The sequence below is a fragment of the Arctopsyche grandis genome, chromosome 11 (genome assembly GCF_051622035.1).
Source record: "Arctopsyche grandis isolate Sample6627 chromosome 11, ASM5162203v2, whole genome shotgun sequence".
NCBI lineage: Eukaryota > Metazoa > Arthropoda > Insecta > Trichoptera > Hydropsychidae > Arctopsyche > Arctopsyche grandis.
Genome location: NC_135365.1, coordinates 22,738,367 through 22,751,529, shown reverse-complemented (window position 1 = coordinate 22,751,529; position 13,163 = coordinate 22,738,367). Strand labels below are relative to the sequence as shown.

The window sequence follows — 13,163 nt, the reverse complement described above, 5'->3', positions numbered from 1 at the left end:
TTAATATAAAGTCAGAAGAAGTTTTTATTTATTATTTTCGGAAACCATAAATATAAAATGTTAATTATAAAATTTTGCAGGATTTTTAGCCTTGAATTATCAAATAATTTTATTTATAGAAAATTTTCCCTTAGTGACTGTCCTTGTAAATGTTTCATATAATAAATATAATATCCACAAATTGTAAACACGAGAGAAAAATCTATTTACACAATGAATCAATGCACATTCAAATGTACATAGATTTTTTTCTTAATTATTTATATTACACCTCAATCGTAGGGTGACTATATTTCCCAGGACTCAAAATGGGACGCTCCGCAAAAATATCCCCCCTCCTCTTAAAAAAATGTGTTGCACGTCCAAAAATTTCATATTTTTCGCTCAAATAACAAATTACATATATTGTCAAGGAATTATTATACTTTTTCAGAATCTACAATTTTTGTGTACAACGAAAATGGATACAAAATAATAAAAAAAAACTCCGAGACATGTAAAACTAACATATAATACCTACAAATTTTCCAAAAAGATATTCTCGGTATTTTCTTTTAATTGAAAAAATAATGTGCAACTGAAAATTTTGATTTATTTAATTCTTTTTTTTATTTATTTTGTTAAGTAGAAGAATTTTTAACACACCGTACATTTCAATAAAAAAATAAAATGAAACAAAATAAAAAATTAAATTTAATATACATATGTAATAATGTAACTTACGATGAAAATAATAGCGGCAAGTGATTTTTTTTTCAGAAACATGTAACAAAATATTTCAATGTTACTTTAAAAAGAATATATTGTATGTAAATGTATTTAATAACATTTGTTTATGGGGAAACCAATTGATTTGGAAAAACAAAGTAAAATCTATATATACATATATAAAAATGAATGCCGGTTTGTCTGTTTGTCTGTCTGTCTGTCTCGTATAGGCTCCTAAACTACTCAACCGATTACGATGGAACTTTCAGGATTTTTTGTATGCATTTCCGGGAAGCTTACTGTGAAAATCGTCCAAAAACGGGAACAGAAACGGGAATGAGTGGCTTTCCAACGCAATAATTTGAAATGTTTTCGCGTCGCTACCAGCATTATTAGGGTAAAATAAACAAACAATTGAATAATTTCAAATGTGTTAAATAATTTCGCTGTCTGCACTTTTCCGACAAATGGGAACGGGAACGGGAACGAGAATTGCATACGTTATTGTGGCATTGTATCGCATGCCAAGTGCAGCTAGCATGGAAATAAAATCAATATCGAAAAAAAAATTCTCTCTGCAATCATAATAAATTAAATCAGCTGATAACTAAAAATAATTGTATGTATGTAAGCTTATTGTAAAAAACTAAATGTATGTAAGCTTATTGTAAATCATATTAACAATTAGATACAACATAACTTCTTATTGAATACTTATCTCGCAGATAAAACTCCGTGAAGAGATATACTTTTAGCCGTGAAATGTCAGATTTGACATATTTGGCCAAAAATCAATATATATATATATATATATATCGTGTATTACATTACATGAAGCTAGAAGCCAAATTTTAAATTTATATATACATATGAGAGTTAAAACTATACATATTTAAATATTAGAGATAACGAGAACCTATAGAGCAAATTTTATAAAATATAGAGTGAATTATAGGCGTTTAAACAATTAAAATCTGAAATGGCCATATCAAGGCGAAAAGGTTGAAGATAGATTATGGTAGCCTTATGTACCGTCATAGACGTCACCGTACCCGAGATTCTGGATATTTGATACGCATTGTATACGATATTTTATCTCCAACGTAATGGCAGACGATACATTAACGTGTGTTGATGACCAAAATGAGCAATATGGCAAAGTATGAAAACGATCGGATAAGAGATATGAGATATAAAAAATGACCACTAACACGAAAACCATGTGAACTTAATAAGAGGTATGTAAAAATCAAACAATTTTACGAAAACGACGGGACAAACGTAAAGCACGTAAAAAAACGGGACGCATACTTAACGGGACGTCACCTTACTTAAACGCCAACATTTACATCATAAATACCAACAGAAATAACAACCGAAAATGTGTCAAACAGATAAATATGTTGTCTCTGAACCAGTCATAATATATTATGTAAAATAAATTCATGAACAAACATACATACCTTACGATCGATAAATAATGAATTGAAATTCAAATACATATGTACCTATACACATGTACATAGGCTTTTCTAAGCTCTGCCAATATACAGATTCGCTTAATTTACGTTACTTTTACAAACGATACAAACACATATTGATCGGAAAACGACGTCACCCACCAGGTAGAATTGCCTTCACCTGAAAATTTACAGAAGCTTTTAAGCGCAAATAACGGCTTACTTTAATGGGCCGTTTCAGCGAGAACGATTTAGCCAGTTTTATTTCGTCCATATAAAATGGGGTGTCGACGAACTTGCGTTCGATACGATACATACAACCTCGTTTTACGATTCCTTGTCTGTCTATTATTTTATTTCTGCTTTTATTATCATCATGTTCGACTCAATCACAGACGTATGACATGTGCATTATTTATATACGGCTGGCGATTAAATTCGCCGGTGTTAAAGCTCGACAAATCTTTGCGATACATAAATTTTCCCCTCTCAAAATTGACCCCGCTCGTATTGCACGGTCGCGACTTAAACGTTTTAATAGCCGTACACAATTAACATTATTAATCATAATAAAAGCAAACGACTCGTATAACGCCATTGTCTCTGAAGTATGAAAAAGTATATTTAAAACGAAAAGGCGAAAAAAAAACAGCCGCTGTCTGTAGTGAATGTTGAGAGTTTTGTATGATTTCCCGACGGAATAAACTGGAATAAATATTTCGTATATGTTAATTAGTTTGAACTATTTTTATTTAGTTTCTTTTGAATTTTACTAAACTCTTAAATAAAAGTAACGCTGACGTTTGAAGATTCTTTGTAAATACATATTATTAATACTGTGCCGTTCGTGTCTAGAATTTAAATCAACTTTAATTAAAGTTATCGTTTAAACGTGTGAAGGTCTTAGCTTAGCATCAAAACTAGGACGATTATACGTCACGAATATTTTCAAGAATATATTAAGTCCTATTATTATTCTCGGAAGACTCAAAAGCCCATTTTCAAATAGTCTACAAGGACCCGTTTGAGTTTTAGCAGACCTTGAAAATAATTCTTAGCGAATCTTCAGTCTTTATTAAAACCCCTTTTTGAGCAGCGTTTTAATGAAACTCTAGACTTGTACAATAATATTACACGTCCTACTGTATTGCCCGTTAACAATGAATGCTAGCTTTTAGGGAGCTATTTAGTATATATGTATGTGAATACTATATAGCAGTGTATCTTAAACTATAGCATGCTAATTGTTTATAAAGCACGAAGAAAAAATAAGCAATTTTGCTTCAATCTATTTTACAATCAAAACCTAGATGCGAAATTTGGACTTCTTTTTATTTAAATTGTATGGGTAGTGAAATTTATTATTTTTCTGTTATAAATTTGAGAAACATTGAAACAAGCTCTCAATGACTTTTATTTTCAAAATAATCTCGATAGCATGAAACACATGACGATTTTCTGAAAATAGCGAATCCCCTATACTAAGGCCTATTACGATCGTGGCGAGCTTTGTATAGGAACTTTCTAGCGAAATCGTGACTTAGAATTCTCGTTAATCAATCAAAACTTATTAAAATCGATCCAAATAAACTTACACAAGTGAGTATTGAGTGTTTATTTTTTTAAAGAATAGTAAAAAAATCAAAACTATTCTCGAAAAGAGAAACCTACGTTTTTGAAATTTTTGTCGGGATAAAGCGATTGGTTGGTGGCACAGAACATTATTTATTCAATCAATTAAATTTTTTATTCAACGTTCCCTAGATACAACGAAAGTTCTTCACTAGGCGTAATGTATAGAATATTAACATTGTAGTATCGTTTATATTTGAATAGATCAAATAATTTATGAAATTACTAAAATCATCATCCTAATTTCCAGTCATTCACCGTCCACTAAGTAATGAAGACCACTTCGACACGCTTCCATTAATCTATGCCCTGAGTAATGCTCCACTCATTTCACATATGGCCATATTTATGTAGATGTAATTTGGAAAAATAATTATATATGGAAAATAAAAATTTGTAAATGCGAATAAGCTCAGAACTTTTCGTAAAATTTTCGCCGAAACTCGTTTCATTGTCGTATTTTGCGAGATGTCATCTTTCGGGAGCGTTGGCGAAATTAATCGGCGTGGTGTGAGTTTTGGCCACGGCGGTCGACCATGTCCGCGGTAAAAGGGAGAGAGATCTCGTTCTAGATGTTGGGGATGAGGGGTTGGCCGATAAGGGGTTATTTAGAGTGGTGCGCAGGATGCGTCCAGGGGTTTCGAACCGGAAGTGGGTCGCGGCCGCACTGCATTGCCACAAGGACGAAAGAGCCTTGGCCCCCTCTCCGACCCAAACATCACAAAAGGATAATTGGACGTGATCGTAAGCCGAAAATATCCATGTCAAAATGGACTCCAAAATATCCCTTACAGTTGATAAATCTAATTGTGTTGTTGCGCTTTGGGAATACTTCGGGACTGAATCCGAAAGCGAACCTATTTGTATGTTTGTATGGATAATATTATATGTTTTGTACATATGTATAAAATAGACAAAGTATTTGTAGGGATAATATTATATGAATGTACATATGTATAAAAATCGACAAAGCCTAAAGTTGACTTCCTATTCACGAGGCATGATAATACAGCTACCATATAAAGTCTGACAATAAGCACAATTCCTTTCAGTGCTATTTTATTGTATATGTATCTACATATAATATACTTGAGAAGTTCCTGAAAAGTTTTTTATAAATCGGAATTCCATATTTCAAATGGTTACCTATCTTTATTATTCAAATCAAAAAGAGCTTTTATATATCTTTGATTGATTTAATTCCGTATAAAACGTGCCAGAACCTTTCATTTATTCTCTTACAAAATTCAGTAGTAAAAATTCGTAAATAAAGACTCCGTACAATGAGGTATAGTAACGCTAAACCATATGTCCTTTATTTTAGTGTTCTTTTCTTTAGATTTATATATTTTCAAAAATGATCAGCAGCGAGTGGAATAGTCACGGTTCAATCCCCACTAGTACATAGCTTGATTTGTGGCTCCAGGTTGATCGTTTCCAATCAGAGTTTGCCAATTTTTCTGATTTTCATTGAAACGGCTCTTGTAAATTGGCATCTCCTTTACAATTTATGTGAACCTCAAATTCTTGCAAATCTCAAGTTTTTGCGCGTCCTGAGGTTCGCGAATTTCTATAATATTATAAATTACTGCAAAAACTTCTTCATAGATGTGACTTTGGAAGATGTTTGTATGTATTTGCCTTGTATAAAATGCTTATATTAATTGTATATCTGTAAATGTGAATGTACATGTTCGATTGAAACCCATTTGTGTTTTTTTTTAAATCAATGTGGGAAGTATCCATAGATTTAAAAGAATTAAACCTAAAATTAATTGAAATAAAAAAATTAAAGGTTTTTATCTATAAATATAAAACAATGTTAATTTAAATTTAGAAAATTCGGAAAATATTAACGCCATAACATTTAAATATGCAATTCATAAATTTTATCAAACCTGTATTGATAATTTCAATAACTGGGAAAAATCTTTTATGGAAATATAAGTGTTTGAATGGGGATCTCCCTCAGTGGACAATGATCGAAAAAAGCTATTCGGTTATCTCTACTCAGTGGTCCTTATATATATATAGTACTTGACGGTGAATTATTCGATAAAGTTTTATGTATAAAAAGTTGTGTAACAAATGAAAAGATCGAAGAAAGCCCTGACAACATATGTACATAGGTGGGTTGAAATAACAAATAAAAATGTCCTTCAAAAACATGTTAAACATCGTTGAATTTTCCTTATGTTTCCCTGGATCTAATGCCCCTCCATTGAACAAATATTTTCATTCGTGAATGTATGCACATATATGTATGCCTTTTATTTAAAACCTATGTAGATATATGTACACGATAATCACTAAGAGATTACCATAATATATAAATTTGTACTTGAAGTATGTATGAGTATGTATATGTAGATATATTTATTAAAATACAATGACTCGGTAGACATATGTAGTTATTTGCAACTGACCAAAATTAGACAAATAAATAATTTGTAAATATTTACACGATAATATTAGTGTAAATGGGAAACAACAGACATACATACAGTGCCTATTTCAGAATAGTTTGTACTAAAATAGAATTATTTCCAGCATTGTCCGTGGCCTTTCAAATGAAAGATTTAGCAGATGCAATCCGAGCATTGTCAGTATTGTTTGAACGTGACTAATAACCGAGTATTATTCCGGTCACGTAATATTAATTAGTAATATACAAATGACCACAGCACAACACCGTAAATTTTCGTAATTACCGTAGATAGGTAGGATATAACAACATCCCCATCAAGTGGCGTATTCAAATCCGCAAAGTTTCGCAAATAAATTCAGCGAGGCTTTAACTTATTCCGGAAATACTAGATCGTACAATGTGATTATTATAATACAATATAATATTAAAACATAGTATAATATAAATTCAACGACTATTTCTATCCTTAAACTGTGTATGCTATGTGCACATCCTCCCATATCAATCAATTAAAATGTCTGATCGATTACGATTGATTATGCTGGTTTATTTTGCTAGCGATTTTAAAAGACATTGTATGGCTATATATTGTTCTAAACTTAATCATCTCCTCCTAGAGATATAAATCATGTAGTTAGATCATTCTAAGTTACGTAACTGTGAATCAAACTGACAATCTACTAATTGATTCAGATAACATATCAGCAGTCGTAAATTTATAGTTGATTAACACAGAATAAACTTATGACTACACTGACAATTTGACGTGTTGGATCCGTAGACGAATTAGCCTTTACTGGATAGGTTAATTATTCAGTTAATTAATTACAACAAAAATAATTTGAACACATTGGAAATTCAAAAAATCACAGAGGAATCATTTTATATAGTTTCGGACATTTTATTAAATCTTACTATTCAAAACAGAACTCTTCATTGTATTTCATATCATATTTACGATAAAATGACTATAGATTTACATTTTAACACATCGTACGAACAATGAAAAGCTTTGGAAAATAATATTAACTTATAATGTTCTTTTCAAATAGTAATAACTGAATGCAAAACGTAATATGCAATTTATTTATTCAACAATTTTCAAATATAAAAGCCACACTTGGCTCAACGTCCAACACTCGAGTACTTTAAACCGAAAACACATAAAAAAAACTTTTGCTGCGAAACTTTATAACGACACATTGATGCATGACTGCCCTGAAAACAAAACAATTTTACAACCATAGCACGAAAGATACAACACGTCAAACTCGCCCGCCTGCATTAACCCAATAATGCGCGCTTTCCACGAAAAAGTTTTTCAATATGTTATAAAAATAACCTCGTTTCGCATTATTGATACGCAAAAAGGGAAGATCCTATTGTGGTACATTCACCGGACGAAAATTGATTCCAGCTCTCGTATTCAGACCCGACATCAATTTTTCACGCGGAGATAATCCCATAACGCCGAGATGATTGACGCGGCGCTAAGTGAAATTACTCGTACGTACCGGGGAAAACGTCGACGACCGGAAAAACGTCGGAAAACTTCGCGACTGCGATATTTTATTTTTAAATTTATGTAACGCGCAACACTTCCCGCCTAATATTTCTTCATTCGGAACATTACAACGGCTCCTTACGTGTACATTTTTCGACCCACGGTCGCCGCGCAACGCATAAATCCATTCACTGACAAACTATTTCACTCACGTTCGCATCTCTTTTCTTTTCTTCCTCTTTTTTTGGGGCTACTTTTTGCAGGTCGACACTTGTACAGCTTCGTGCGCGATTATTACGCGGTCGTAAATCGTCTACAATCACGAGCCCCGCCATTTCGGGCCAACGAATGTTTCTTAATGGAAATTGCGCGCACCAAGTAGACCGTTTCGCTTATCGGAAATTGTCAACTTCAATTTTTCCACGTGAATATATATACATATATGTACATATGTGTAAATTTATTTGACTCACCAAGGTGGCAGACCTCCGATGAAAACGTCTGAGTTCGACTGAAACTTTCCAAAGTCGAACTCTTTCCCTCTAGACGTTTTTGACAATGCAGTTCCATCCACGCTCAGCGAGGTATGCTCGTCTCTTCGAGATACCTGAAAAACGACAAAAATATTTGTAAATACGCATGATATAATAAACTTTAATATATAAATACAAACATATGTACATACAATATTGTATTCTATATGTATAATGCTTGTTTTTATATGTAAGTATCAAATATTCTCATCCCCCGCCACACACCCCATCGAGATATTCACACTCCCTTTACGAGCGAGCAACACATAAATATCAAATGTGCATCGAAACCTCAAAGGCCAAACAAAATTCATCAACTTTCCAAAACAATCGACTCACTTAAGCTAAAGCGATTCGTTTCATATCCGATCAAGACTTACTGCCCTCCCAAAATCGCTAGAATTTGATTCAGTTTTATAGCTCAAATTAATATATAATAATAAACTTGAGTAACATGATTAAGAGGGCTGGACACCAGCGCCTTGTCCATACAAACGTACTATACTTCTCCCTTCCTCAATTATGACACCAGAGAAATTATTTTTTAATATGCTATGGATATCCACCATTGAGGTGCATTTATCGTTTTATTTTTGTGATTATTTTTTTTTATATAGGAGCTAGGAGCCGCCAAACATCTATAAAATCACCTCTTTTTTACACCTACGAAAAGAGTCCAGCGTGCTTATTTAACGGTTGATTTTAAAAAAAATACGCGCACAGTTGCACAGAAAATATCTTTCTCATACCGATGATGAATTTTTTTTAAAAATTGGTCCAGTTTTGGAGGAGAAAATAGGAGAATACGAAACCTCGATTTTGTCGATTTAAAATACGTGTTATCTGGTGGAAGCGCAACTGTCGCATTCACTCAATATATACATTCATTCAATATATATATCGAAGAAAGGAACGGCAACAAAATTAAGATTTCAGGTGTACAGCCCTCTTAAGTAAAAAAATAGTTTAGTATGATTTTATTATAATATGTATTTACATAATAATAAAATCATTGCACACACGTCAATGCTAGAATAGGCAGTACAAAATCTTATATCTAATATATAATTTTGAAAGAGACTTTGTATGTAACTACATATTTACATATGTAACTATTGTTGATTCGTAAATCCGTGACGCCATCGAACAAATGAATATTCCAATAAATTTAAATAAAATAAAACTATTCAAATAAATTTAATAAAATGTTTACTATTAGATTGGCCATGTTGAAGCGGTTTAAATTACAAATACCGAGCGAAGCCGGGTAAAAACACTAGTAATATATAAAACCAAAACGGTGTCTGTAATTCGTTTCTGATTGGGTGTCGTCAAAGTCGTTTCTGATTGGCTGAATTGGTCAAAGACGTTTGTGATTGGTCGGTCGTTAAATAATTTTTTTTTTCAATTCAAATAAATTTAATAAAAATACAAATGAAGATTTTTTTTCATGGTTCTACGTTATTATCAATACTAGACTGCATTTCCAATTCAAATTACATTTATTATATCCGTGCGAAAACGGAAGAGATCGTCAAAAGTGGAACCGAGCGAAGCCGGGTAGCACCAATAGTTATTTTATAAAGCAAATAGCAATGATGTTGTTTCTATAATAACTACAAGATGGTGGCATAAATATACATACATACTATAATATAATCAAAAAGTTCTAACAGTAATAGAAATAACTTAAAAAATATATATTTCCAGACTTTACAATATATGTAGTTAATATATTATACTATCGCTTTAGTTTTATATTTTTATTATAATAAGACATTACACGAAATGACAAAAAAATACGTTTTACGAATGGCCCTAATTTTAGATAATAGACCACGTCCTCGTGAGTAATTCTATGACAATTTGATGAATACTTTTTGTACAATATAAAAGCAAATTTATAATGTACAAAAAAGTCCATTATTACAAAAAACCACGTACAAATATTACACACAAGCACTTTTATACTTAACTGAACCCCAATAAAGTATTCATGACTGGTTCATATACTCTCGATAACAATAAAAAAGCTAAGCCTCACTAAATCAATTTTGTACAAAAAAGCATACTGTATGAATTATTGATACTTTATCAAAAATTATTTTTCCTATTATGCTGTAATATTAGAATAATATAATACTATGATTACAAATTAAATTAAATTGTAAAATAGAAAATGATCAGTAGATCAGTAGCTATTAAAATAGATATAAGATGTATTGTGAACATAATTTCGTAATAATAAAAAGCATTTAAAAATCAAAAATACTTAATTAAATATATTCGAATAAAAAAACTTTATACTTTTAAATATTTATACTTTTAAAAGTGCATTTTTAAATAAACCAAAGCAAATTCAAAATACTTTTTATGATCAAATCAAAGATTGATAATAACTTAAATTAGTGCGCTATTTTTTTAATGATACTTCCAAATCTTACTGCAAATATGAGGATGTATTTTTCATTAAAAAACATTAGGCCAGAGCATACTCTCATAGATAATACTCTTAATAGGGCTTAAATTTAAATATTTAAACAATTTATACCACCCATTAGCGAAGTTAAATACGACGCTTAAATTGCGACTTAACTTCTACCGAAAAATACACGTAAATGTATAAATAATTTATTAGGTTTTCTCACAATGTTGTATCAACAAGGCAAATCCAATTTCAAGAGAATTAACAAACAGATAACAAATTGTACGGTAATCAATTTAATCCGTGAAAATTCGCGAATGCAGCATCGGCACATCGATTTCCCGCATTTTCCGCCTACAACGACGAGATAGCGAGCGCAAACGAGGCTGGAAAATTGGAAAATTCTTTCGACACAGAGTCGCCGACCTTCGTCTTTGTTAAACAAGGATCGTATCAATATTACAACACTTTGAAAATTCAAATCCCTCCCCGAATACCCTCCCCCTCGCGCCGACACAGAGCCGTACACCCGTCGACCTCGTTTTTAAATTGTAACCCTTTGTTATTCAAATAAGCCGACCGGAGTGTTTCTCCTTCTCTGCCCGTGTATTTTGTTGTACAGTTTAAAATACCGAAAAAAAAAGAAACGTAATCTAAACGGATCACTATCTCTCGCCGGACAAAAGGTGATAATTTATTTAATGGCGATAAGAACCACCCCTTGGTTCTGCCCATTAAACGAATGCATCCCTTGTACGAGGAACTTTTAAAACCCATCCCCTAGCCTTGCTTGAAATATTCACTCTATTTTTGTTTGTTTTTTTCTCACAACGAAGAGAGGAATGAGGAAATACGGGGGACTGTGAGGTTGAGAAAATAAAGACCCTCATCAATTCGTGGACTTATTTAGTCTTTTACGACGTTGGCTTCTATTTTTTTCTTTTCAGCTTCTCTCAAAACTTTATTATTGCACGACGACCGGTGCGAAGAAATAAAAGTAAACTGAAATTGTGGCTTTTATCCGCAGATTTATTGTTCGCTTTATTTTTTTACATTTTTTCTGCGCATGAACGAGACACATGAAAGTAACGAAACTGAAGTTGTTATACATGTAAATAAATTCGTTAAATAAATGTGTGAAGGAAATTTTTTACTATACATATACAGCATTACACAAGCGTTTTCCAATGAAATAATAAAAAAAAACATTAATTTTTAATTTCATATATGTACATATGTATGTACGTAACAATGAATGTAATACGTATTATTAATATTTGAAACTTCAAACATATATATTTATAAAATTACACATGCAAATAATAAGTTAAAAATATTCTTTAAAAGTCTATAATATGTGAGAAATATTTTTTAAAATTAATTATTTCAGTATTATCGTATGAAAAATGACAGTTTCTTACTAGTTAGTCACGCGCAATTTTATATTTGAAAATTTTGTCTGTTTCACGTTAACTGAGTGCGTGTATGAAACATAGACAATATATAACAAGGTTACGAAGCAAAATTATAATACACATTGTACATGTTAGTAGTAATAATAAATTATATAATTACATCCATTCGCAGCACGTAAGTGAGATTAGGATTATTATATAAATATTTCGAACACGTACACTGTCTTGAAAAAAATATTAATTTGTATTACATGTAAGCACGATTGTACGAAGCGATAAAACTTATCCTTTGATTTGATATCATTTATAAAACCATACACTATAAGGCCTTTCAAGCAAAACAAAACATTTTGATAAATATTAAAAATAAAAATAAATCACTCAGTCATTAAGCACCAACTAATTGTTATAAATTGTTCTAACGGATGTATATTCGTAGTATACATATGTATGTATAGATATGATTAATTTTAAATTTATTTAAAACTTTTATTTTTATATAATAATGGACACTATATATAAAAACAATTTTTACTCTGAATTATATTTTTTTAATATTTGTATGTATATATGTGTGTATGCATGTATATACATATATAATGGTTTTTGTAGACTTTGGACATTATTTTCAGTCATATTTAAAGGCTTATATTATATAATAAGAAAAACTGCAAGTTTTATGAAGCTCATTAAAGTTTGTAAATTAATCCAATATTTCTTGTTTTAAAAGCCATTGCTTGTTTCGAAGCTACATATATCGCACTATTATCCGTTCTCTTAATTAAAAATGTTCATATTTCCGATAATGGTTCTCGAAACCTAATGAAAACAAATCCTTTCCTTAATCAATTTACTACATTGTGAATCAACAAATCATAGAGATGTGTCTAAACTTCTTCGAAAAAAATTTTTAATTTTCTTCTCAAATGCGATTTACATCTAACATAATCAATTATTTTTTAATATTTTATTTTAAAATATGGAAACCATTATTATTATCAAAATTGACAATCGTAATTGAGATCGACCAAATGTTGATTGGCGATCGACAGCTTGCG

The 13,163-nt window shown here is 31.1% G+C and overlaps 1 protein-coding gene across 2 annotated transcripts in view; it reads right to left on the bottom strand.

The window, feature by feature from the left end:
- Nrx-1 (Neurexin 1) overlaps window positions 1-13,163 on the bottom strand; it is a 244,318-nt gene that overhangs the window by 175,721 nt on the left and 55,434 nt on the right. For both annotated transcript variants that reach the window (XM_077440739.1, XM_077440738.1), the window contains exon 3: window positions 8,206-8,339. In XM_077440739.1, coding sequence (XP_077296865.1) covers window positions 8,206-8,339 — 134 coding nt within the window. The remainder of the gene's footprint in view (window positions 1-8,205; window positions 8,340-13,163) is intronic.